The 27,494-nt window shown below is 44.0% G+C and overlaps 3 protein-coding genes across 6 annotated transcripts in view; 2 read left to right on the top strand and 1 right to left on the bottom strand.

Moving 5' to 3' along the window:
- The first annotated feature begins 310 nt into the window (after positions 1 to 310).
- Positions 311 to 13,681, top strand: LOC121620878 (nucleus accumbens-associated protein 1). 4 transcript variants are annotated; one of them, XM_041957125.1, is made up of 8 exons: positions 311 to 581; positions 4,570 to 4,723; positions 5,382 to 5,648; positions 6,279 to 6,909; positions 7,116 to 7,286; positions 8,132 to 8,237; positions 8,417 to 8,514; positions 9,426 to 13,681. In XM_041957125.1, the coding sequence occupies exons 1-8, from the start codon at positions 370 to 372 to the stop codon at positions 9,734 to 9,736; spliced, it is 1,950 nt and encodes a 649-aa protein (XP_041813059.1). In that variant the 5' UTR covers positions 311 to 369; the 3' UTR covers positions 9,737 to 13,681. The 4 variants fall into 4 exon arrangements, with proteins under 4 accessions (XP_041813059.1, XP_041813058.1, XP_041813060.1 ...); XM_041957124.1 differs by having other exon boundaries at positions 4,567 to 4,723; XM_041957126.1 differs by lacking the exon at positions 311 to 581 and adding an exon at positions 1,031 to 1,180 and having other exon boundaries at positions 4,567 to 4,723.
- Positions 13,682 to 18,101: 4,420 nt separating this feature from the next.
- On the top strand, positions 18,102 to 19,183 carry ier2a (immediate early response 2a). The gene has a single exon (XM_041957142.1). It carries the CDS (start codon positions 18,201 to 18,203, stop codon positions 18,732 to 18,734), a length of 534 nt encoding a protein of 177 aa, XP_041813076.1. The 5' UTR covers positions 18,102 to 18,200; the 3' UTR covers positions 18,735 to 19,183.
- A 5,826-nt stretch (positions 19,184 to 25,009) lies between these two features.
- Positions 25,010 to 27,494, bottom strand: part of cacna1aa (calcium channel, voltage-dependent, P/Q type, alpha 1A subunit, a) — an 80,107-nt gene continuing 77,622 nt past the window's right edge. The window contains exon 50 of the mRNA XM_041957123.1: positions 25,010 to 26,149. Within this exon, the coding sequence (XP_041813057.1) occupies positions 25,331 to 26,149 (819 nt within the window). The 3' untranslated portion in view covers positions 25,010 to 25,330. The remainder of the gene's footprint in view (positions 26,150 to 27,494) is intronic.

Raw genomic sequence — 27,494 nt, 5'->3', positions numbered from 1 at the left:
TTTGACCACAGTAAGGCCTTAACATGCTTTTTATGGACACATAGGTGCATGTGTAGGTCTGATAGATGTCATAACATGTTGCACGTGAGTTTTTACTTATTCACAGCCAACAAGGGTGCGGCTTTATCCCTATTGTTTGCGCGCGCCGAGTTCACTAAAGTTTAATAACACACGCGGCCTACCTTTCCCAATTCTATCGCTCATGTGCATGGAGGGAGAGAGAGAGAGAGACTTGGGGGAGAGTGAGAGAGGGTTTCTCCTTGCAGGGCAGGCTGCTGCTGTTGCTGTGCCAATGCGCAAACAGTGCACGCCGTGGGATCGGTCTCCCCGAATTGAGGCTGCGCTCTCTCGAAACGATCATGCGATTGAATGACGAGCGCGTCATGCTTGTCTTCCCCCTCTTCTGTCCTGTGCGATCAGTGGCTCTGTGTTCCGCAGTCCCCTGGGATACTGTACCGCCCTCGATGGCTCTGCTATCGGCGCTCCGCTCACACTGAATGGCAGCCTGGAGCAGGGGAACGCGGGGAGAGAGAGCGCTGCTTCTTTGAACCGACGCTCTGCATCAGCTTCCCAGCGAGGGGGTGAGTGTGCCGTCTGCCGCGGTGTGAGGCGTCCTGCCGGGGTCGTCTGAGGAGCCACCGGCGGCGGCAGGGGAGGGAGGGGGAGGGGGGGGGGGACTGTGCCAGTGTCCTTAGTTGGGCTGATGATGAACGGTCCAGCGGACACGGGACAGTTTAAGTTTGGGATAAGTATGTGAGTGAGGAGATGGGGCCACGGCGCAGTCCTAAACTTTCTTTTAGCGCTAACTGTTCAAAACACTGAAATGTAGGCCTGCCCTAATATCAGCGTGGATCGCTGCACTTGTATATAAATGGTTAATTTCGCGTAGCTCTCTCAAATATGCGAATATGCGATGGCGGTCAGGTTTTTTGGCACGGCAGCACTTGCGAGCGCCGGTTGTAAAGAATTGTGCCTTGTTGTGCTCCCACCCCCCGCTCCGTGCCGCACTGGTTCCGTCTGGCTCGCCCTCAGCTGCTGCGTGTCCTGGGATGACCTGTTGATGTCGGTAGAATGGAGAATGGCAGGGGGAGCGATTTCCCCCATCACCAAAATATTTAAATAAGCAACATTTGGGCTTGACAACCGGCGCCGCAGCACAACTACCTCGTCCGCGCAGGCAGTAAGTGTCTTGTTTGTGTTTTGAGCGTGGACTATCGCGGAAATGCTTGACATTGTGCAGCTGGGGCTGTGTGTGCATGAGGTGGATGGTGCGCCGGGGCGAACCCAAAATATTTAACAGTAGCGTTAGCTTAGCCGTTAGCCACCTCCATAGGCCCGCTGCGGATGGGAGAGGGCATCAAACATTTCAGCGCTGTCAGCCACAGGGGGAAGGAGGGGAGATTACGACCGCTTAGTCCGCTGGACATGTTTGCATTAATATACTTTGAGTGCCATTTGACGGCACGTAAACAGTAGCACACCGTCGCCCTCACCCGGGTATCACCGGGGCTCGCTGCCATCCTGTGTCGCCCCCCCTCCTCCCTTCGCCTCCCGGCTCCGGTGCCAGCAGACAGTGGAGCACTCCCGGCGGGTAGACTGGCACACGGCGCGGTCAACCCGGTGCGTTAAAGAGCTCCTCATCTTTTCCCCCATGATCCGGCATCCTATCCCGTCTCTACACTTCTGTAACAGTTGCAGAGGCAGACTGTGCCGGGGACACTCACAGGGCGAAGCTTCAGTAAAACAGAGTTCAGAAGTTTAGAAGCTTTTGATGTGTGTGTGCTGCTTGGTGTTCAGGATGTCGCTGTTATGTAAGAAAACTCGCCAATCAGGCCTGTGCATATGTCTTGACTTGATAGGAGAAGCACAGCCATGCAGGCTCGGGCACATGGGAACCAGGAAATGCCTATAGAGAGATGCATTGTGTGCCAGCTGCACCAATGACTCCACAGTAATCACCCACATAGCAGTGCAGGAGCCCATGCTGCTTTCAGCGTAGAACTGGATAAACTGGAAAGTAGTCAGTCAGTAGGTCCGTACATTTCGAAATATGTTGACAGCCGTCCCATCATAATGTAGCATAATCCGTTTGAATGAAGGCAAAACATTTTTAAGGCTTACTATGAGAAGTCTAAGGTCTTAAGTATGTTGTGAGTATGTTTGACCTACTTTCCTCACCAGGCTGGCTGGTATGAGATCTAAGCCACAGGGTGAGTTCGGGTGAATTTCATTCGTTCACATTGCTGCGCTCTATATATTTAATGGAATAAGGACCTGAGATGATCTCTCTCATCTCTGCAGGCCTCGCTGCTCCTCCTTGGTGCATAAAGACACACATGCACACACAAATACACGCACACACACACACACAGCCACATTCTCTCTCACTGTCAGGACAAACTGTGCAAACACACCCTGCTCTCAGCCCCGTGTTTGTGTGTCTTTATGTGCACGCATGTGTGCTTACTGCGGCTCGCCAAACTGTAAACAAGCAGTATTGTCTAATGTCTGTGTGTGACTCAGTGTGCCTTTTGTGGGTTTGTTTGAGTTTGTGTGTGCGCATCTGTGTTTTAGTATGAGGGAGAGGGAGCTTGAGTGAGACAGAGACAAAGAGAGCATTTCTCTTTACCCTGGAGCTTGGCTGGGTCCCAAATGAAAGGCTTTGGATATGATGGGGCGGCTCACTCCAGCCCTCATCAGTCAGTCACACCAAAGTTGGTTGTATGCCTCTCACAGGGTGGGCTTCAATCAGTTTGTTCTCACAGAATCAGAGATGGTCTTTGTTTAGTATGTATGTGTGAGTGTTCGTGCGTGTGTGTAGCGGTGTGTGCAGTATGCATTCATGCAACACTTTTAAGTGGTAAAGCATCGGCGTGAAAAGTAGCTTTGTCTAGGGTATGCATGCACCCTTTTGAATGGTGCGGGCCTCCATACTCATGTGAGAACACTTTGAGTAAAGGTTTATGGTCAATGAAAATGCTTCGTGGGCTCATCAGTGCATCTGCTTTATTGCTAGCTGCTATCAAGGAGGTTGCTGGTTGTGAATGATGAGGGCACATGCTGCTTACACATGTGAAGTCCCAGTGCTGAAAAGATTCCTCCCCATGTTATCCTGCAGAATAAGGTCATGGATACAAATTTGAAAAGAGAGAAGAAAATATCTGGTATAATATCTGCATTGTCTTTGCAAATGCGGTCCCTGAATATGAACAGGCCTCTTACAGAATCGAGCAGTAACGTAGTCTGCACACAGTGTTCATGTCCACAGCAGAGGGGACTTTGGTTCTCTTTAATTCAGTATTTGCAGGCATAATATTGGAATCTTCGAGAGGGTGCAGGGCAAGGGGGTATGTTTGCCTTTGACTGTTTAGAGAAGTCAATCGAAACATGCTATGTGGTGTTTGTTTAGGCCACGCATACTTCTGCACATAGAATAACAGAACATGACCCAGTTATCTAAGGGCATGGGGATTTTATAGCTCATAGAAGACAGAAAATAAAAAGGCTTTTACTGAGCCTGCTCCTGGCAATAACAACTATTGCAAGGCTGAAGTGACGTATAGGATTAATGCAATCATCCGCGGAAGCTTCAACAGAACTTTCTTTCAAATATCAACGTCCTGTGAGCCTGCCAAAAGCCTTCAGTGGGCCTGTGTGAAGAAATATTTGTGGCCCATGTCAGTTGGATATGCTGTGGGACATTATTCTTACTCAGGACTGCTTTTCTCTAGAATAGAGGCAGTATGAAGAATTTGGCCTAGTAGTAATAAAAAAATAGGCTTTCAATAGGTTTGGTGTATGTTTGGTACTACTTTGTCTCAGTGAAAGACTGCCAGCCATTTTATTGTGTCCATTAAAAGAAGAGTCAGACATTCCTCACCTGTTTTGTTTTAGGTCTGTTCTCCTTGAGCTTTCTGTCTTTTAGCATAGCCTTGCCACCTCCTCCTCACATTGCCTGCTGATAACCTTCGTCACACCAAAGAAACAGCAAAGTATAACACAGTTTTTGTCATCCATGCGAATGGATGCGCCCAAGTTATCCCACCTGGGACCATGACACAGCTCAAATGACTTGGGATAAAGACATGTAAACACAGGGTAATAGGCGAATGACTCTATGAGTTAATTTTGAGTTAATATCTGAATCTCAGATAGCCAGTCCTCCAGCTCATCCAACACACAGACATCTGGAGACAAGCCAAAAACCCCCCCCAAAACTTTGGCTTTTTAATTACAAGATGGATGTCCGGCTGCACAAGCTATGCATGTGAGATTAGTGTACGGCTGCAAATATCCAGTGCAAAATCAACACTATAATCACACCCTAGTAATGTGTGTGACACCACATGCTGAGCCAAGGTATAAACAGCAACAGCCTTATGATTCCAAATGAAGTTGAATCTATGTTTAGCACCATGTGTTAAACACATAGTTAAAGGTGGTAGGGGGAATAACAATGTAAAAAAATCTATATGCTATAATATATAAATTAACATAAGTTGTAAAAAATTGTCACTTGTGGTAACTGTGTCATTCCTCTCTTTCTTTCTTTCTTTCTCTCTCAAGAAGACCCTTTGGTGGTGTGCGTAGGCGCACCATGGCCCAGACCCTCCAGATGGCGATCCCAAACTTTGGCAACAATGTTTTAGAGTGTCTGAATGAGCAGCGGCTGCAGGGCCTCTACTGTGATGTCTCCGTGGTGGTCAAGGGCCATGCCTTCAAGGTACCCATGACACTGCAAGTTATTACTGTTTTCATAACCAAAAATTAGGCTTCTGTTGAAAGTCGCTTTCTTTCCAAGAGCACTGGGAGAAGTCCAACTCAGTACTCTCTAGGAATTATTTTATATTATTAATTTGATGTAATGGATTAATATTAAAGACCCATTAAATAAATAAATAAATGGCTGGGCATAAAATCTCAATACTTAGATACTGACTGATTTCAATTCACCAAGAGCTGGCACTATATCTTAGTCTTCTTTACATTTCATTTATCTTTCTCATGTTTCAACTGTGTTTTATTTTGGTTACCTCTGTTTCATGTGAAGACTTTAGACGTTGATTTATTTGAAAGGCTTTTTCTGTTCATACAAAACGAAGCAAATTGAGGGATCAAAAAACTCAATTACAGTACTGGAAAATTTGATTGATATCCAGTCTTCAACAACTCAGTATGTTAGTTTCTAAGAATCTCTTGCGACCCTATCTTCATATCAGGGAGCTCTGCATGGGGTTCATTCGCCACAAGCCCATTGCTTAGAAGGCCTGACCTAAGGTTCTTTTGTTTGATGTCAGCAGAAATCTTACATTTAATATTCAAAATCAGCACTACTCTCAAAAGTTCTAATGGGACGCCTTACTTATCTGCTTTTGTCTTAGGCCCATCGAGCTGTGCTGGCTGCTAGCAGTTCTTATTTCCGGGACCTTTTCAGCAGCAATAGTGGAGGAGGTAGCAGCAATGAGACGAGCCCGACCGTAGTGGAGCTTCCGTCAGCTGTGCAGCCCCAGAGCTTCCAGCAGATTTTAACTTTCTGCTACACAGGACGTCTCAGCATGACGGTGGGGGACCAGTTCCTCCTCATGTATACTGCAGGCTTCCTGCAGATCCAGCAGATCATGGAAAAAGGCACTGAATTCTTCCTCAAGGTAAAGCTGAAATGGGTTGCAAGTAGGACCTTGATATAGCATCATATGTTGTATAAATGAAAATGAGGAAAGAGGCTTTCGAGTTTTCCACATTTTTCATTTTTTTTTTGTAATATATTGAGCACAATAAACTATCAAACCACATGCTGTTTAATGTACATCAGTTGTATTAAGGTTGCGGCAAAAGTCTCAGTCCAAAACAGGTCGAACTAAAGAAAACTGTACTGCCAAAATGACCATTATGGTTGATTGGGATGTGTTCTTTGTCATCTAAAGACCGGACAAATACCTAAATAAATAAAGGATGGGCATAAAATCTCAATACTGTTCCAACTGGTGTAGACACTTCATTTTAAACATTTAATAGACTGTTTAAAAAGAAATTCTGGCACATATATTGTGGTCAGTGTTTGGCCAACGTTCATGGTTTTCAGCAAATGAATAATCATACCAGATTTGAAGGGAATATGGCCAATGGTTGTTTGAGTAGCCTAAGTGTTGGACGGACAGGCTGACCATGCTGGGCCCAGCCACCAGCATGGCAAAATCATACAAGCAAACACTCATCTGTTGGTACATCAGTGTGTTTATCTATGCTGACACAAAGTTGATGTATACATTCATGTGTAGGTCTCCTCACCCAGCTGCGACTCCCAAGGCCTTCACGCTGAGGAGGCCCCACCTTCTGAGCCACAGAGCCCTGTAACGCAGACCAGTAACAGTGCAGCCCGGCCGACCTCCTGCCTGACGCCGCTCTCTCTGGTATCACGAGTGAAGACAGAGCAGCCAGCTAGCCAGCCGGAAGCAGCCACTCCTTACTCAGTAGTCTGCACTCCTGTAGCCAAGCGGCTGTGGGAGGGTGGCAGCAGCCGAGATGGAGGTGGGGGAGGCTCTGGGGGAGGAGGAGGGGCCAGGAAGGCGGCCCGTTATTCCCAGGAGGCGGTGCGGGGCAGTGCGATTCAGAGCCCCGGAGCCCTCGGACTGGCCATGGGCATGGGTGCCACTGCGACCGGCCTTGCGGGCATGGTGGCCGGCGGCGGGCTTAGTGGCAGTGTCGGCACCAATGGCGGCTCTGCAGCAGGTCTGGGCATGTCAGAGGGCGCCAGCCCCGGCACCCTGAGCACCTACGCCAGTGACTCACCTATCAGCTACCACGATGATGAAGAAGAGGAAGAGGGGACAGATGAAAGCGCTGAAGAGCAGTACAGGCAAATCTGCAACATGTACACCATGTACAGCATGCTCAACATGGGAGCTGCAGGTAATAGACGTGAAACAGAACAGCACATGCAAATGCAGCTGCGAGACAGAGAAATCATTTTCTCTGCTCAGATTTCCATTTTTACAGATTTACTAGTAACATGATGCCTTTCTGGATTCAGCAGGTGTTGCACTGCGCACTCTATTTTCTCTGCGTGTGAAAGTGATGTGGTTTTATTCTAATCTTGCCGTATTGTGTTTCTCCAGCTGCTGGCGAGCGCGTTGAGGCTCTACCGGACCACACAGAGACACGGGGTCGGATGCGAGGCAGAGACCTTACGTGTCTCCCTGCAGAACTCATCGCTCAGATAGGCAACCGCTGCCATCCCAAACTGTACGAGGAAGGAGACCCTGCTGAGAAACTAGAGTTAGTCTCAGGTATGCTTGCATGCGTAGGCGTGTGTGTGTGTGTGTGTGTGTGTGTGTGCACGCGTGCGCGTGCTTGTGTGTGCTCAAAGAAGCATGTCTTTACAAGACAGACAGACTTGAGTTTTAGAGAGGCTGGTAAAATGTCTTGGTTTGTTTTTAGTGGTTATCTAAGACCTTTAAACATTTGGAAGATATACAGTATGTGTGCTCTATTTCAGAAAATATACAACAAAATTATCGATGCAGGAATAGACTAATGATAGTTGTTTCCATCGGCAGTGGCAATGACAGCTATACATATATTTATAGGACGCTGTCCTTAAATGACTGGGCTTGGCATTGGCATGCAGATTATGTGGCAGTCTTGCACATTTGACTCAGAGTGTTTATGTCAAGGACATCCTGTGACAATGCCTGTGTTACCTTACGGGCTGAGTTACATGCCTTTCAATAGAATGTGTGCTTGTGACTGAGAGAGAATGAGAGAGACATCAAGACAGTACAAAAGAAATGTACTGCGCATAAATATTTAAAGGAATAAATACTTCTGAGGAAATGCGACACAGCAACGTAAAACATGTGAAGCAGAAGAAGGATTTTAAGGTGGCAAAAGAAGCGAAACTCTAAAGTGACATGTGACTAAGCCTCCTGAGTCCCCACCTACAGCTGCAATGTTTGTTATGAATCAGAGTCGTCACTAGATAAACAAATGCTCCATTCCAGGAAATCAAGTATGTGATAGTATATGACTGACAAAATCTGCACTGGAACAGGTCAGACATGCCATAAAGGGAGACAATGAATGAGTCACTGTGATGTTTGGTGGATCATTTGTTTGCATGATATCTTTGCAGGTACTTCTGTGTATATATCGCGAGCCCAGCTAATGAACTGTCATGTGAGCGCAGGGACCAGACACAAGGTGCTGCTGAGGAGGCTGCTGGCTGCCTTCTTTGACAGGTTTGTTCCTTCTGTCTGAGTGTCTGGGTCTATTTCTGCAACTGTTTCATGTGAAGTTAGCAAAAGCTTTGTTTGAATATAGAAATTAATGTATTTTTTTTATCTGCTGGCATTAAAGCAACTATTTTTGTTTTTCCTCTGCCTCCTCTGTGCAACTCTTTCGTATTCTGATGTATCAGGAACACTCTGGCCAACAGCTGTGGAACAGGCATCCGCTCGTCCACCAATGACCCGAGCCGCAAGCCCCTGGACAACAGAGTTCTGCATGCGGTCAAATGTGAGCGCACATGTTTTTCTGTCTGTGGGTGTTTGCCCACAAGCATGCAAACAATTTGCTCCTGATGTCGGGCACATTCATTTTGTACATGAACATACTGTCTGTATGTAGATATTGTAAAGCACACTGTCGCTGAATTTAATAATTGGCTGTTAAATGTCTCAGTTCAGTGAAACATGTCAGTTTTTAGGCTGCTTTTAGATGAAAGTTCAAATGGGAGATTGTTTGGAACTTATGGACCCTTATGATTAGCATTAGGTAATAAATCATAGTGTCTTTAATGTGTTAAAGACATATATATATAAAAGGGAAAGCTCTAAACAGACATCATGTGTAAATACAGTGAAAGCTCAGTGCAGTTTGGGCTTGCTTTTTGAACATGAACGTCTTGTCTAATATGCACAACAAATATTTTCTCTGTTCCTTTAAATGGGTCCTCTGAATCCTAATCTGGAGAGATGGTTATACAGTATTTGCAGACATCAATTGTAGGACACTTGTGTGAGGATGCAGATTTGTCATGGTTCAGGCTTTTACACGGACAGCACCATGTGGGGATCGAATCCCAAACTGACAAGACACACTGTCAGCACTGCAGGTGTTGTACTGTGACGAGGAGCTTTGATTCTTGAGACTGCTTAAATTCTCCATGCACCTTGTAAGTAGGTGAAGTTGTGCCCCAGTGGGAAACACGTTTAATAAAGTACAGAATTAATGAGTACCATACCACACATTGTTCGTTAAGTAGTGATGTGTGTTCCACTTGTGAACATTAAAAACACAGTATTTCCCCTGACCGCTGTTTTTGTTGTTTAGGTTCCTGTCTGCTTCCTGACACCAGTTCTTGTCTTAGAGGTTCACAGCACAACGTGCAGTCAGCCTAACTGCATTGTTTTCCTTTTCCACCTCAGTTTATTGCCAGAACTTTGCCACCAGCTTCAAAGAGAGCGAGATGAACGCCATCGCAGCCGACATGTGCACCAACGCCCGGCGCGTGGTCCGTAAGAGCTGGATCCCCAAGCTGAAGCTACTGATGGCTGAGAGCGATGCCTACACCGCTTTCCTTCCTGACGGCGTCAAGATGGAGGATGACACCCTGGGGCCGGATCCGACCTTCGACCCCACCTCTCTGGAGGCCACCGGCGGTGCTGGCTTGGAGTCGGGTGGCTCTTCAGGTGAATCGCTACCGGGTGTGGGCGGGGACGGAGGACCGTTATTTTGAACTTTGTGTCTGGGGGAAGGTTGAAATTTGGTGACACGTATACCAGTATTCCCCAGTTCTGCTTGCCTCCTCACTCTTTGGCCCACGCTGATTTCTCACATCTGACTGTCTATACTACACTGCTAGGGTCAACCGTTGTTGTTACCCTGATGTAACCAGGACATGAAAACTTAAACTTTTGCTTTATGACTGTACAATGGAGTAGTTGAGGAAAGGGAGAGAGTAAGAGGATGTTAAGTTTTCTCCTAACTGCCCTCTGCCTCCCCTTGTCTTTTTAAGGTGTGTAAGCGCATCCACTGTTGCATATTAAATACATTCCCTGACATGCAGGTGGTGGGGGGGAGTGGCCCGTGCAGCCTGAGGAGGAAGGGATGGCTGGATGGACAGGCTAGGAGTAGAGGTGGCGAGTGTATTGAATGTAAGTGTCAGTGGCATTTTTCTCTATGCAAGCCTGACAACTTTTATTCCAGCCTCAGAAAAGGAACTAAATTTAGACACAATAATAAAATGCGTTAACACTACCTGCTCTTCCTCCCCTTGCACCTTCCACTCATCGACCTGCAAGTATTCTTCACCCCACATCACCTCTCTTGAGACCAGAGAATCTCACCAGAGTGTTTCACTGTGCGGTGTCTTATAGGACTATATCTCATCTTTCTGTTTTCTAAATCTCTAGCATGTTTGTCGGTCTACAAAACTGAACAGTGATCCAGAGAGACGGGGAAAGCTTTTTACTGAGATGATTGTAAAGAAAATTTAAGGGCAACAGGTAATCAGAGATGGTCATATTTTTAGAGGATAAACTATATTTATACAAGTGTCCATGCCGAGAACGGTGTGGGCAAAGAGAGTGACAGGGATTGTTTTAAAATCTCGATCTTCACGTTTTATTGAAAGAGGTCTTGTCAAATAAGTGAAAAGTGCTATTTTTGCAGAAAAAAGGAGTTTAATAAAGCAGTCTTATCATAGGACCCTTAGTCATTTATTTTTATCTTTGTTTGACAGTGCAGAGTGATGGAATGAGCAGTTGAACTGCTAAGTTCGAAGCATTTCATCTTCACAAGCTTAAAAGGAATAATAAGACTGATTCAGCTGGCTTGACTGTTGTCTATGATACCATTTCTTGTTAAGGTTGTGAACCTGCAGCGTGTGCCACCTTCGATAAAACATTGGCCCACAATTTTGAAGATGACTTGGAGAATTACAAAGGTTATATCGATCTGACAACTCAGCTAGTTTCTTCTTTGTACTGAAATTACTGAAAAGAAAAAAAACTGCTGACGTTTTTGTGCAAATGCAAAAGTCCCAGGAAATAATGATGGAATATTGGAACGTGCCTTTTAATTGAAATCAATAAGCAGAAGCCTGGTGGGTACAGTGACGTCATGAGGAATATTGCTCGAAGCTACAGTAATAGGTTTAATGGTACTATCCATGTGTGTGTGTCAAACAGTTCTGAGGTAAAAGAGAGTCTGTATTGAGTGGCTGTGTCTTTTGGTATGTAGTTTTTTCATGTATCTAATACACCACCTCTTTAATTTTGCACCTTCCATGAGCGGTAGAGTGGAGGTTTCTGCACCTTAATGAGAAGAACCAGTGGTTCATGCACCTTTTTGAGACGTGTTGTGTAGCAACTGAACCCCTGTAGGTGGAACTTGTCTTTTTTTTCCATGCCAGCCTGTGTTTCTTGTTTAGAAGTGGCACAAACTCCTACTGTAAATAATCAAGAAGACTGTTAAGTTGAGTTAAATCCCAAGTGTTCTTCCTTTCTGTTGCTGGATGCGTCTGATTATGAAATGTCAACAACTGAACTGAGCTTTTTTTTTTTATGTGAAAGTTTGTGTCTGCTGGAAACTTTTTGAATGCATGGTGACCTGGAGATCACAGGTCAGTACAGGGGATTCATTATTCCTGTTGCAGGTGGGTCTGGGCATAACTTAGGAATGTGTTCTTAACCTGAAATGCTCTCACAGACGACTCATGACTTTCTCCGTCTGGAAAAGAGGGATTTTTTTTTTTTCTGAAGACAGGTACGACGTCAAAACGGGGAAAGAGTTAATGCTTCTCATTCAAGGCAGTTGAGTCAATCTTATTGAGAAAATAAGTAGAGGCATGAAAGATAAAGCTCAACCTATTTTCATTATTGATTAAAATTCTATGGATGTGTTTGCCTAAAAGGTTTGACCTGAGGGTATATGGACAGAACAAAAATGCAGTACCTTGTAAGTATTCTGTTAAGATAATGACAACAAAACCTCAGTAAGCTTTGCATTTGACTGTAGATGCCACATGAGCACCCCTCCCCCACTTACCTCTCCAGTGTCTCTGAAGACTGTTGTGCTTCCTGTCCTTCATGCAGCTGGTGTCATGTTTCACCTCCACAAGTTTATTCATGTGTTTCAGAGAGAGGCAAAGCAGTGGTTTTAGGGAGCTGAATCTGAATTATTAGATGTATGCTTAATTTGCGTAGTGGCTTATTACCGAGCCAAGTTTACACAAGTTCAACACAACTCATGTTACATCGTCATGCCCCCCAACCTTTTTTTTTTTTGTTCATTATGGCAGTACTCAAGTTATGCTCTGCCAGGTGTATTTTCAGCTACCATGATCCATTAAATAGTATATAACAGGATTTTCTACAGAAAACTTATCTAAAAATCTAAATAAATCCACTTTAACAGGAACTCTGGATTTAATGTAGGAAGTTTCAGGGACGTTCAATCTGCAATGAAATTGAATTCTGTGAAGAATGCAATACCTCATTTAGCATAATGTCTACTAAATCTGTCAATGTTCCTGCCTAAAGAAGCAAAACAAGGTATGACGTTAGCCAATTTACTGTTCAAATGTCTGAATTTAGTTCCACTACCACGGGACTGTTATTGATTGTGTCCTTCACAGTGGTGTTAATGAAACCAGAATACCATTACCACTGACACCCTTAGAATAACAGTGAGTCTCCCACATAGATCAAAAAGTAAAAGGAAACTTTAAAGGCGAGAAACAACAAGGGCTTGAATGAGTTATACACAGTGACCTTCTCCATTCTGACTCACTTACTAGAGCTGAAATATCACCAGTGAATCAGCATTGATTCCAAGGAAGCCACGTTAGTCTGCTTTCACAGCACAGCAGCTCAGCCCAAATCCAAAAATGTCCACAAAGCACCATTGACCCAGTCAGAATATCCTGTTGCGCCTCATGAGCCTGGTCTAGAAGCACGGGTTTAGGGCCTGTGTTGCGATGAGTTGAACGAGTAAAGTAGAAGTAACTGTGGGTACAGTATGTGTCAGGGCCAACTCAAGTAAGTGTTCAAAAAGTCCCTCACACACAACCGATTGCACAGTGCTTGTATGCGCAGTAGGTGTGTGTGGTTGTGTTTTACTTTGTGTGCATTTGAGAATAGAAAGCTTTCATTTTTAGTACGTTCTCAGCAAACTGTAATTTCTGTACCTTTCAACGTTTTTGTTTACTCTTCACAAAACATGTAGACCTACACACTTGAATGGATAAGGTGTGGCACGGCATGGGGAACCTTTTGTCACTAAACAGTGCATACATAAATATGATTATACACATGTATAGATAAATACTGTATATTATATATAGACGCACACATAGAGGTCAGATTGTTTGTTGTGCACTCGCAGCATGAGGTATATATTTACCCAGAAACAGCGCTTCTTCACAACCTGTGCAGTAATTGGTCTGCCCATGTCTTTGCCCCAGCTCCTTACCCTCTGTAACCCTGTAGCGCCAGTGGACATCCTGTACCGCTCATCCTATTCTTTCTGTGTTCCAAGTGCCAATAACTTTGTGAAAGCCCTGTAACTGTGACCCAACATTATCAAAGGTAATTGCACATTAACGACTGTAAAGTAAATAAATACAAATCATAGAGAAAATGTCAAATGGATTAAATAATGAATATCTTAATAAAAGATTTGTAACAATTTCTCTCTGACTCCTTTCTTACTGATTTTTTGACTGCCTTAAAAAATTGGCTGAGATGTAAACTGAGATTATGACTCGACCAGGTGTCAACTTTTTCCTATGGGGGGCCAAAACTGAAACTGTCTTGTTAAGATCCCAAGTTCCCTTAATTGACTTCCTGCACAAAGTGTCACTGCCCACAGTGTTCTGATAAAGAAAAATAATGAATAAATATGGATCCTACACACTGTATTTAAACAGCATTGTTTCCAAAAATCGGGCCAACTTTGATCCATGGGCCCTACGTAGGGCAGCCCTGGACTAGACTCAGCCCACCCCTTAAAGCAGCACCTTCATGTCCAGTGCTTATTGGGGTTCTTTTCATACATGACACTGGAATAAAGTACATTTCTAAAAAAGCATTTCCTTGAGATTCTTAATTGATTTACTGAAACCAGTTTCCCAAGTATATTTTTTTTAGAGAAATGCTCTTCACTGTGGAATGATTAATGTCATTTACTGTAGGTGAGCAACTTTCATCAACCTACAAATAACATGCTCAGGCTCAAACTTTCCTCTTCGTGCACACTTCAGCACTCACACCTGGAGGCTGTCATGTATGACTTGTTCATCTCATGCTTTAGAACAGATATTCCCACGCAGCTGTTTCTGGCTTCCTTTGGCTATAGATTTGCTTTCATACTTGATGTACAGTACTTAATGTAGTTAAAAACAAAGCTGCCTGGTGAGGCCAGTCTTCACTGGCATGTTTTATTCTGTACTCTGTAACAGAGCAAACACTTGTGACAAAATGATGCAGCTCATCTGTATACATACGGGTTGTGAAACAGGGTTTTATATTGGCTCAAAAATACACATCATGTATCTAAAACCACCTTTCCTCAAAGTATACACGTATACTGTTATACACCAATTAGACCTAAGTTCTGAATCAATAATACATTTTCATTTGTAACTTTGTTACCAAGAGGTTTTTGGCTATTGTAATGACTTCAATCAAGAACAGGCTTGGTGCATTTTATTTATGGTGGTTCAGCTGGGGGAAGAAAAACAAACAAACAAACAAACAAAAACATCATCTTTGAATGGACCCTGTATTGGATAAGACATTGGTACCTTCTTTCTTTTCTTTGCACGTGTAACGTCCTTAAACCTTCACTTTGTCTCAAAAGCAGACACCAAAGGGTGCATAGCCCAGAGCAGAATCAAGTTATTTTTCTAATTTCCCTTGTCAGTGCGCCACCCAGTGTCAAAAGGCTGACAAGACAACTGACAACTCACTGATATATCCACTATTTTGCCAGCTCAGTTTTCTGTCAACACATTAATAAAGGAAGCAGCAACAGTGTGCTTTAAATCTGCATTAATCTATTTTTTTGATACCAGCATTAAATTAATTTAGTCTATATAATGTCGAACTGATTGCGTATAGTGCCACAATTTTACTCTAAGGTGTTTTTTTTTAGCCTCTTTCAGGATGTTGTTTTATTTTTACTGCTTGTACATTTAGTTTATGATTTAGCCTGAGCTCAACGTCCAGTATACCCAGTAACAAATGACAGCTAAATTAGCAAATAGCTAGTGAAGAAAATCAAACACTGAACGGGTTTAGAACCAAATATCTTTCTCAAGAGTTGGTGGAGACCACAGCAGAGCTAAAAGGCTGTGTCAGTGGCTCCAAATATGACTCCAGTGAGACATAGCGGCTGTGAGTCTGTCTGCTTTTAATGCCCGCTAGTAGAAGAACGTAGATCACTATCTGTTTCAGGCATCATATCTTGGAAAGGAATTCACTACAGTCCAATGCAGTGGTTACATAATTCTCCAGATGTGGAGCACAGCCTCTCAGCAGTTTGAAACGCTGAAATATTTTGCATGGGTATAGGTGGGGGATCATCATGTTGGTGCCATATGGGGAATTATGCATATTTACAAGAGCAGAAGGACAATGTAGGCCTGTTGCCTGAAATGTGAAATGCAGGATATGCATTAGATATGCAATTTAGATTGGATTAAAAAAATGATGAACTAATGCCGCTCAAAAGACATAAAAAGGGGCTAAAAAAATAAGAGTGTTTTAATGCTGCAGCCTGCAAATTAATGCGACAGGCAAGTGTTATATTTCACTGGAGCTTTTCACTGGGCTCTAGTCTCCACACATTTGCTTCAGTTCCATAAAGTAACCACAGGAGGGCAGTCTTCAATCGATTACTAGATTGAAATGTTACAGAGCTCAAAAGCACACTAAAAACAATTCCCCTCCACCACTACTGATGAACGGAACTTAACCCTGAGCAGTTGGAGCTGTTGGAGGTTAGGAGGAAATGTTCGTATCCTCTTTGGATGTTATTGATCACTGTAATAAAATTTTAAAAAATCCCTTTAAGAGAGGCATATCAACTAAAAACAAGGTGATAATCGGTGAAAATGATTTGTCACTTTCTTTTTTCATTTCCTTTCATATGACACTTACCGATTTTGATGCATTCCTATTATGTTTTTCTTTTTCAGACATTTATAGCACATTTTAAAAAATGCATACATCACCCTGTCATCCTCTGCAACTGATGCTTTGTTGCACTGTTGCCACACCAGAAACAATCACCTGCATACTTTAAATTCTTCTGGAAGTTCAGCGGCTCGGAAAAAACAAGTCTCTCACTCTCTGATCTCACTCTCCAAGAATTCAAATCTATGACACATTTTCAAACTGCTGCTGCTCGAGAGTAAAATGTAGAGTTTAATGTTGTCATGTTGATGTAACATTGTCCACATGTGTCCACCTCTGCCTCTGAAGTCTAAAAGTACAATGCAGTTTCTGATCATGATACATCCCGGGATGAATTCCATTGCCCAAATATGGGCAGAGGGAAGTGGCGAGCCCTGACGCAATCCTCACTGCTGTTACTTTAAATGGCTTCAGGAAACAAGGGCTCCCACGCGCGTCATGGGTTTTCCTCTGTATGTGCCACAGGAGGAGGATGTGCTTAATATGGGCATCTGTCTGTTAACCTCCACCCCCCTTTTCTTTTTCCCTTCAAAAGGAAGCAGCACACTGGGGGGATGGGTGAGACTGGACACTGGTGCAGGCTTTCTTGACTGTTCCAGAGCAGTGGCATAGCATTCATCCCTAGTGTGAGAGAGACTAAACATAGACAGGAATATCTCTCGCAGACCTCTCCACTTTCCCTGCTCCGGGTTTGCTTATCAAACAAATGCATCAAGGTCACCTTAGAGCTTGTTAATACCTGTCCTTAAACATTTAGAACCGCCTGAATGTATTTTCACTAATTGGATTAATTGAAAATCAGGTGCCTGATAAACATGACTTGCCTAGTTGTACCAAGCAGAGAAAAGTCAATGCTTCATATGTAAATTAAATGTTTGCTGGTATTCTTACAATAGGCTTTGTTTGTATGTTTATGAAACAAATGTCTTGCATGTGGCAGGGCTGATTCAGTCAGACACCTTTTAAACTGTACCATGAGTTTGAATGTAAAGGCGCACACCTCAACCCAAATTCATTTTTTTGGTCGATCAAGGGGCTAGATGTAACAAGTAAAAACTGCAACATGCAAAGGTTCCCCTGAAAAGTTGCATGTATTGATAGTTTCAATGAGTCTAATTGAAAAGCCCGATATAGCTTTAAAAGCAACAGCTCGACAAATCTGTATCCAAAACCAGAGTCAGGATCTGTGGCCCATATCCAATGCTGACAGGTGTTAGACCTAGCTTTGGAAAACTGCTTGTCCAAAGTCCAAACTCCAAAGCTGTCTACATGTGGCAACCTGTTTAGAATACGTAACATGCAGTAACATACCTGGAAACTACAGAAATGAGTCTTACAGGCAGGTTGAAGTTATTTTCCAGAAGGAACTGGCTGAAATAGAGCAATATAAATGTATGATTTATATAATAAATTGCCATGCGTGGCCCTTGGCTCAGGGTGGTATTTTATAAACCTTCACCCTGCAATCCAGCAGCTGTCAGAGAAAATATTGATAATTAAATAAATAAGCAGCCATTAAATGACTTCTGTTTGCTTTGGAGCTGTTGTGGGGTTAATTTTATGTGTTATTCACTCTTTCTGGTAGGATTGGACGGACCTATTTCTCAAAATGTCAGAGTGATTGAATTCTTTTATTTCTTCTTTGCTTGCTTGTTGTGTGCAGATGTCAACATCAGCAGACATGGTGCGTTTGCTCCGTTGTCTTTTGGTTCTGCTGTGTGTTTGAACGGTTGGATGATCCGGATCTTGACACCGGCGGATGAAAATAGCCCCAGCTGTCTGAGCAGTTGTTGCAGGGCTGTTTGAGACCGAGGACCGGGTCTGAGGCCGGTGGGCGGGGCTCGATCATATGACGCTGGGTGAGTGACGTCAACGAGGTGATAAGTAGTTGTCCTGTTCCCGGTCTGGGTCTGCATTGTGTCTGTGGGTGAAGTCAGACTGAGTCTACAAAACGTAAACCCCGATTGTTTGTCCTGGACTACTTTCAAAACAAGCTGCGACATGGAGGTCAGCGCCGAGGCCAAGAGGATCATGATCGTTGCTTTGGGGAAATTGTACAGCTCCCGCACCCAGCGAGGGGGTCTCCGTCTCCACCGGAGCCTCCTCCTGACCCTGGTGATGAAATCCGCCCGGGACATGTACCATGCGGCCCAGGCGACGACAGGAAGTGTTGCATCGGGATGTGAACAGCAACACTACACGGCTGAGCCTCACCCGGAGCTCCAGGGTCCCGCTTATCCTGCCACCGGAAAGCCTCGGATTTCACCCCGAGAGGAGGTCGTAGGTCCCCCCACCGGCGCAGAGGACAAGGAGAACCTGTGCCCGACCGGCCCGGCGCAGCACTCGAGGAAAAGACGGGGCAAAGCGGCCGTGGAGCCGGACTTTCTGCCGTGTAAGAAAGCAAAACTCGAGCAGGGAAGCTGCCCTCAGCAGCTCGCAGTAAATCCACTTCTAATGGACTACGCGAAGTGCAGCAGTGAGCTGGGAGCTCCCCCGACCCCCATGCCTCTACAGAGAGCCATCGCAGCGTGTTGAAACCCTGCGCCCGTTGAGGGCGATGAACTTTTTCCCACACGGCCACAAAGCCTGAACGCGCCGCGCAGCGGGTTTGGGAGCTCCACCCGGGATAAAGCGTCCCAAAGGTCCCAAGCGCGACTCTGAACCAGCTGGGGCGCGTTGGAGGAACCAATAAGGAAGCAATGAAGCAGTCGGAGCGTGGTGGTCCCGGTGACTCCTGGCCTAGTTGTTGGCCCCAGCTCTGGGACTGGCTTCAGCTGGTCAAAGGCGGAGCTGGGAGAACTGGCTCATCCGGATGAGGCCTTGAGCTGCTTTCACGGACTTTTACACAGGTCTGTTCAGGAAGCAGATCTACTCAGCAAATGCAACCTTGTGTGTTTTTGTCGACTGAAGAAGAGAAATGTGTTGATGAGTGAAGTGTGAAAAATTCAATGACAACTACCTCACTATTTATTAAACACTTTTGTACTTAATTTGGAGTGCTGTGGTGTTTATAACATCTGAGGAGGGAACGGGGTAGAAATGAGGGTGTGGTGGTGTGTAATAACCAGTGATATTGAGAAAAAAAAATGCTGCCATGTTTGTGGTAAATTTGCTGTTGGTGCAAAGTTGGTGTGAAAGAGGGATGTGGGTGTGTGACAGGAAACTGGTTTGGGTGTGAAGAAGTTTGCCTCCTTCCCCCACAACTTACCGCCCCCCATAGTGATTTGCAGAACAAAAGCAGGGGGCAATTCATGAGTAAAGAGTAGGGGGGTGGGGGGCTGTTAAGCCATTGAGCCACACACTGGGAATAATCAGGGTCCACTGACTCTGGACTCTTGGCCGTGTCCTGAAGACTGTAGTGACAATAGTTATTGGTTCAGGTCCAGCAAACAGTGTGCAAAAGGTTAGGTCAAGCATTCAATTAATTGTGGAGTGTTGCCTATCACTGGGTAATCGTTGGTAATTCTGAGTGACGGAGATAAGGTTTTATAGGGTTGTGGATAACTGTCTTACTCATTTTGATCTGAGTAAAGTTGAATCTGAAACAACAGTTCAGTATCATTTTCAGTGGCACAGTCAGTCTGCACTAAACCACCAGGAACTGAGGAGGATTTTTACAAAACTACCTTGTAATATAACATAGAACTGTTATTTACTGTTATGTTGCAGTAGGCTGTAATTGTTGGAATGCAATGCCCCTACAGACGATGGAGGTGGTGCAGTATGGATTCACCAGTGTTGGAGGGGGGAGGGGGTTAACCCAGGAAAACAGAAGGAATGTGGGGGGAAGTGCCTGCATGAGGCCCCAACTGTGTCGCTTATTCTTCCGGCTGAAACCGGAGCACCCTGTCTGTGTACACAGGGCCGGGATGGGTGGCCGGAACTGTCTGAACATGCCTCTGAAAATACACACGTCATACAAATTGTACAAACACATGCACACTTGTTCGCCTTCTTGTGTAGCTCCATTTAGATCGCTCATTTCTCTTTTACTCTTCCCCCCGGCTCTCTCTCACTCTGTGAATGAATGTGCTGATTCGTCCTTTTCCTCGGCATGACTAAGCACTAGATGTAATTTTCGAGTGGCTGTTTGGTGTTTTTCAAACCTGCTAGAATTCAAGCATTACACAAACAGAGCAAAGGGGAGCTGGAATGCATATGAGATGAATACACTCAGAGCAGCTGGTATTATTTCACTGCTCCCTCATCATGCTGAGACTCTCTGGAAGAAGAGATCTTGTGTCTGGGGACCTTCCTGGCTATGAGGCAAAACCTAAAGCTGCACTAATAGGTATTTTTACACAACATTGATTCCTAAAAACTTGACACCATGTAGAAAGTAAATAAAAACAGAATGCAATCATTTGCAAATGAAATGTGTTCACCAACAGCAGTGTTCCTGAGTCCATGTAGTAACAACCTTTATACAATCATGTGTTCACAAAGTGGTGAACCTCACTACATCCTTGCTTGTGAACGACTGAGCCTTTCCAGGATCCTTTCATACCCAATCATGATACTATCACCGGTTACCAGCTGACCTTTTTACCTGTGGAACGTTCCAAACAGGTGTTTTTGGAGCGTTCCACAACTTTCCCAATATTTTGTTGCTCCTGTCCCAATTTGTTTGAAACATGTTCCTGCCATCAAATTCAAAATAAGCAGATATTAATAAAAATCAATGATGTTGATGAGGTAAAACATTATTAAATTGTCTTTGTACTGTTTTCAATTGGGTATATGCCAAAAAAGGATAAGTAAATGATCACATTCTGTTTTATACATGTTTTCCACAGCATCACAACTATTTTATTTTTTTTAGACTTTAGAAAAAGTTAGTGACTAGTTAGTGTACATCGTGGGACATTCAGCAGCTATGGGATCGGATATCTTCCTTAAGAGCTGGTGAAACAGAGTTAGAAGAGAGTGAATGTATAACATTTGGCAGGTGGATAGAAACATGACTCCAAGTAAATGATAATGCTGCTCTGCGTCTGCTGGGTGTGTAGTCAACTGCTTGTTAGCACATACACAATAACTTTAGAAGATAAAATATGTTAATGTTGTGTTTACAGCTTGTTCTACTGCCCTCAAGTGGCCAAACAAATCAAGTCGATGCAGCTTTAAAGTTTCTGCACTCCAGCAGCACCATCTGTGTTTTGTTTGTCTTGCATGATACACAATCCTGCCAATGGCTCACACTATTCCACTCACCTACAGGTGGCAGTAATGCAAGAAAAGCAGCAATACGGCAGGAAAGACAGAGAAGAAGACTGCAGCCAGTAAACATGTACACAAACAATGCATGTTTCAAAGTGTAACAAAAAAAATTGGCTCTGCAAATGTCTTATGAGGAAGGACACGCCTGTGTGCCTATGTGCCAACATAACTGTTGTGCATTTACAAGCAAAATACACAGGGAACCTTTAAGCCAAAATATGAGCCATACACAGCCACAACACACATCCTCACACCTCAAAGGACTAAAGCAACAATGTGGACAAGAAATGAGGCAAAGCGGTGTGCATTCTCTCTGGATTTTATTCTTTAGGAAGAGTTCTGTTTGGAATTACAAAATGCACTGGTAGAAATAGCGGTGAGACAGGTTGAGAGTGCGACAGATAAGAGTGTGAGAGAGACAGAGTTAAAGAGAGAGAGAAAAAAGAGGGAGTGAGTGAGAGATCAAAGGTTCCACAGCCAGTTAGAATGAGTACATCATCAGATTTGGCTAACTCCTGCACCCCCTGACCCCCACAAAAAGTAGAAGGGAGAATACACCGTCTTCTGAACTGTACTTTCTTTTCTTTGTATACATTTTTTTTAAAAACAGTTCTTTTTTTTGTGGTGTCCTGAACATGGTTGTGTTGTGCCTCAACCCCATGTAACAGAAGAAAACAAACGAGACTGACTCTCACCAAAGTCTCTGTTGTGTTTTTATTCTTTAGACATTTTTTTTTTGTAATTTTTAACCTTTTTTGTTCTCAAAAATAGAAGGAAAAAAAGGAAACGTTGCTTTTTAAAAACATCTATCTATTTATATATCTTTTTTTTTATTCCTCTGAATTCATTAATCTGCTTTTTCTTTTATGTCCTGAAGATGACTGTTAACCCACGGTGTGGCATGCACATAGCACATGCATTTCTGGAACTAGATATTTTTTCCTTTTTTAAATCTTTTGTACTTAAAAAAAAAAACTTTTTTTTTTCTCAGTAGCGGCTTTACATTGCTTTTTGAAGACTTGTGTGGTTAATCAGCGTGTTAGTGGATTTCACTGCAGCATAGACACAAACATGGATGGTGAATGTTTGGGACTTTGCATGTTTCATTCAGGGGGTTACTGACATCACTCACACACACGCACACGCCCATGCACACACGCGCCAACACACAGAGTCGGAGATTGTTTACAATGATTTGACTGAAACAGCCTAAGATTTCAAAACGATTTCTGGAGACAGAGAATAAAAAGCAAAGCAAGCACAAAAAACAAAATACTAAAATTTATCAGAAACACACCCATCCATTTACATACACACACGCGAAAAACCCACTTACACACACACCACAACCAGGAGCTACATACCTAGTGTGCTTTCTGATTTTAAGTGTAGTGATGTGAAAAAATACTTGTCTGTGACATTCCACTGAGGTTGGAAAGACACTAATAGGCAGTTTTTTTTCTTTTCTATTTTTTTTCTGTGCATTCTCTGGTCAACATGTGATAGGCCTCCAGGTAAAAGGTAGGTCAAACAAAATAAATAATAATAATAATAATGTTGGGGCTGACAGAGGTGTGCATTAGCAATTGTTAGTTTGAGGCACACAGAGAAACACACAGAAAGAAATTAAAGATACACAGGAGTGATACACACAGAACACAGATGTTTTCCAGGACCATGACAAGGCCCAGACATCTTTTCTCCAACCCATCTGAACAGTGCGACCGTGCCATTCATTCGCCTGTGTTTACACATGGTGAACACATATGAGGCGGTCTACAAGTGAGAGAATGAGCTACACTGGTGCTCTGATACTGAATAACAACTCTCAATCAGAAGTGAAGTGAAGGGGGAGGTACAAAAACTAAAGGGACACTGTTTGTCATACAGCGCCACCAGAAGGTCACAAGTGGTGGTGGAACTCTGCTGAGTTTCTGCAGTAAGACTCGTCCATTTAAATGCAGAAACCTGCAGGGGACTTCTGTGTTTGGATTTTAATCAATCAAATCAGCCACTGTGTAAATTCTGTATGGTGTTGAAAAAGAGTGACAAGGAATGCAGATCTGTTGACTGCTTTGAGTAATCTCTGTGACTCATGTTTGCCCCCCTGCAGACTCATTCTCCCACAATGCACAATGCAACTGTGGGTTAGAGCTCCACCCCAGGGTTGGAAAAATGATAAACTGAGCTCAAAATAAAATAAACATTCAGAACAGAATACTAGACCAAATGTGGAGAATCTGTCTCATCATCACGATCATCATGATCATTTTAAGTTATTATATTGTCTGTTTATCCATTATTACGGTCAATAACAAAGGAAACAAAGATGAAGAGTTTCTCTCCTTTCTCCAGCTTTCTATTGGTCTCTTTCTCTCTGATGTCTCTGTTTTAACACCAAACCCTGGAAGACTTTGAGATGTTACTGATTTGTCGCACTTATTCATTCCCTAATATGGACACCACATCCTTCACCCGCCTTACCCTGCTTCCCAGTGTATCACTTTAGGATTATCGCCTTAGTTACAAAAGGTTACTTCCACAAAAAATATGTGCAATTCCAGCTGTCCCAGTGGCAGGCGTCTGGCACAGAACATACAGACAAGCAAGCAAAAAGTAATCATTTTGTTCCTTCTAGATATGGATGCAGTAACTATTCAATCGCTCTATAGCCTTCTGTCACTTGATTTTAGTGTAAATGAAGGTACAGAGAGGAATGTCATACAGAGGAGAGAGAGAAAGAGACACAGAAAGGCATTTTTACTAAAAAGAGAGAACCCCTAAAGACCACAACAGAAATGACCAAGTAAAGTTTCCCCCCGCATACAGTAGATTTTCATTGTTGCTATTATTATTATTTTTTGTATCATTCATGCAGGATTCCACAGGGTGTACAACTCCGCAAGTCTAAAAAACGAAGCTGTGTGGGGTGCAACAGAAGATTCAAGCTTCAATGTTTTGAAGAAGTAGAAGAGAAGGAGGAAGAAGAAGCAGGAATAGAAGAAATACTGCAGAAAACAGTTATTGGTTTGTTTTTTTGTTTCTGTTTTTTTCTTCTCTCATAGGTCATAGGTTGAGGTTGGTTAAATTGTTTCTGGGAGGAGGGTGTTCTCCAGGGACAGGGGTAAACATCCCCAACACACCCATCCTGTCCTCTAGATTTTGACCGAGGGACTTGTCAACCCCGTGCAACACTCCCCAACTCTCCCACCCACTTAGCCATCTCACCTCAAACAGGTAGAGGGCTCATTGTCAGTTTTGTTCTTATTTAAAAACACAGATGATAAAACTCATCAATATTCAACTGGTGGCTGGGAGGGTTGGATTTGATTCTTTTTGCAGCTAACTTAAGTGAAGTTAGCTTTGAGAAGCCCCCCAAAAAAACCCAAACCAAAACAAAAAAAAAAACAAAACAGTAGTCGTTCTTTTGTCTCTGACTGTAAAGTGTCTTTTGTCGAGTCGCAACTCTTGACATCTTGTAAGTGGCTGTAGCTCATTGCCAGAGGCATAATTTAAGACACACAAAGACTAGTGTCCATCACCCCACCTGCTTGCATCCTTAAAAACTGCAGTTTGAGGTTGGTCTTATTTGGCATCAAGAGATGAATGCAACAACAATGCAAGCAGAGCATAGAGGTGGTTTGTAACCTCCACTTACACCCCTTGTTTCTCAGATCCTGCCTTAGCATTCTTGTTTCATCCTTTCTTCCTGACACCTGTCCCTTCATCTAGCCCACCGTCCCTGGGACATGCCAAGCAGTGGAGGAGAGGAAAAAATTGAACAGACGAGAAAGAAAGAATCATGGTTTCCCTTGGCAGTCAGTGCTCTCGCTCAGAGCTTCCTATCTTCATCTTTCGGTCCATCTATCAATTTTTTTTTCCTCCTTACACCCCTCCCCCATCCCCAGAGGCTAGCACCAGTCGTCGTCCTCCGTCTCGCTGTAGGGTTCATGCAGGCCCTTGCGGGGACCCCTAGGATGCCCAGCTGGAGGGGGGACCTTGTGTGGTCCAGTATGCGGGGGTCCATGGAGATGTGTGGAAGGTGATGAAGAGCGGTAGCCATTGGGTAGGCGGCGTTGGGCAGCAGGCTGCATCTGGCCCTGTACAGGCCCAGTCAGGGCAGTAGTGGGAGGGGGCGCATGGTGGGCAGTCCTAGGTGAGGTGCGACTGGGCTGTGGGTGGGGCGGTGGATGAGGGTGGGGGTTGTTTACAGGGTGAGGCTGGGGTGGAGGAATTGGATGGGGGTTATGTGGCTGTGGTTGTGGAGGAGGCGGCAGTGGATGGTTGGCCAGAGCATGGGGGTGGGGGTTGCCACCCTGCATCGGGTTTTGCTCATAGGCAGGTGGTTCATGGTGGGGCTCATAGTCCTGGTACTCCTGGTTGTAGAAGCATCCATCCCCTTCCATAGAGCCGCCTCCTCCACCTGTGTCTCCCCAGCGAGGTGGGGGATGATGACCCTGGCGGGGTGTGCCATGATGGGCCAGTGGGAGGCCAGCCGGGGGAGGGCCTTGGCCTTGGGGAGGCTCAGGTGAAAAGCGGCGGGGGGCTGGGGCTGGGGCTCGGCCCTGTGGTCCCCCAGATTGTGTGGGCATGGCCTTACGAACTACAGGGGAATAGGTAACATGGGGCCGGGGTGTTGCAGGGGTCTGAGGCAACTGTCGACGGCCTCGGCGTGGCGTACTGGTCCCCGAGGTTGAGGGGACAGGACTTCCGCTGACCGAACTACTGCCCTACACAAAAAGTGAAATAAAGCAAATAAAAAGAACGAACCACAAATTCAACGACAGAACATGTAGAATAAAGTAGAGGATGGGAAAGATAGAGTATAAAACAAATAGAAAGGGAAAGAAAGAAGGCAGGAGAGTCCAGATAGAAAAGCAAGAAACAACAAGAACAAAAACCACAGCAACAATAAGAGTAAAAGCACCAGTCATAATGCATGTGGAGTGGAGGAGAGAAAGGCAGAAATGAAAGGCATCAAAAAGTAACAGAGCAGAGGATGTGGATAAAAAAGATGAGATTCCAAACAGCACCATACATAGAGAAGCAACATGTCACGCAGAGGAGAGAAAACAAAAGACGACAGGAGAAAAGAAGGGTAAAGGGTTGATTTCCGGAGCAACAAATGTGGTACAGGGTAAACAAGGAGACTAAACATACATAAAATGTGTTTGGTTTTAAACTATTGTGCGTGAGCTGCAGGTATGCAACATGCTGAGTTAAAAAGTTATTTTTTCAAATTACAAAAGACAAAAATTCAAATAGTAGAAAACAATTCTTGCTTAATTTGTCTTCCTTCACAAGACTTTTCAAATTCTAACATAATTTGTGCATCACAGAAGATCGACAGCAAAGGTACTACAGAGCTACTTTTTGTTTGCTATTCTACTACATTGCTAGGATGTTGTAGGTTATGTGTTTGGAAAAGGATGCCATAAAAGGAAAGGTAGTGGGGGGTGGGGGGGGGGGGGGTGCATGAGGGAACACTGGCAGTGTAAAAACACTTAGGTAGGGCAGATAGGGGCAGCAGTCAGGTACTCAAATATACATTTTTATGCATATTTGTTGGGTAGTTGGAACAGTGATTTGATAACTGTGACTTCATTTAACAAACATTTACTTGTACTCACAAAATTATACCCACAATAATGAATCTATTTGTGTGCATGTAGTCAAATACATACATATATAGGAATGTACATAAAGGGATCATACTATCTTTGCCAATTTGAACACAACGTTGTGTTGTTAAGGGAAACAACACATCTTGGCCTCTAATTTGCAGGCAGCATCAAATGTAGTAGTCCCACAATAACTCAAGATGTATCTTTGTCCCTCTATTTATTATCTTATCAGACAGTAACATACTTTCTAGTGAGTTTAGGACTCTTAGGACTCTTCACGGTTCTCAGGATAACTCAGAGGAGATCTGTTAGCTCACTGAACACCACCAGAGGAACTTTCATAACAAAGCTACATCAGAAACGCCACACTTACCACACCATTACAGTGTTTTGTTATCGCCAGAAAAGGCCGCGATAGCATTATTGGGTGATTGTGCCAGTCAACCACCAT

This window comes from Chelmon rostratus, chromosome 17 (genome assembly GCF_017976325.1).
Source record: "Chelmon rostratus isolate fCheRos1 chromosome 17, fCheRos1.pri, whole genome shotgun sequence".
In the NCBI taxonomy this organism is placed as follows: domain Eukaryota; kingdom Metazoa; phylum Chordata; class Actinopteri; order Chaetodontiformes; family Chaetodontidae; genus Chelmon; species Chelmon rostratus.
The sequence above is the reverse complement of the archived record's forward strand: the minus strand, read 5'-3'. Positions and strand labels throughout refer to the sequence as shown.

What these genes read in the sequence shown, in the direction of transcription:
- LOC121620878 (XM_041957124.1), top strand. Translation starts at nt 370, where the DNA reads ATGACGAGCGCGTCATGCTTGTCTTCCCCCTCTTCTGTCCTGTGCGAT. An exon ending in ATCAGCTTCCCAGCGAGGGG is followed by an intron (nt 582 to 4,566) that starts GTGAGTGTGCCG and finishes TTCTCTCTCAAG; the next exon opens with AAGACCCTTTGGTGGTGTGC. An exon ending in GCTCAACATGGGAGCTGCAG is followed by an intron (nt 6,910 to 7,115) that starts GTAATAGACGTG and finishes GTGTTTCTCCAG; the next exon opens with CTGCTGGCGAGCGCGTTGAG.
- ier2a (XM_041957142.1), top strand. Translation starts at nt 18,201, where the DNA reads ATGGAGGTCAGCGCCGAGGCCAAGAGGATCATGATCGTTGCTTTGGGG.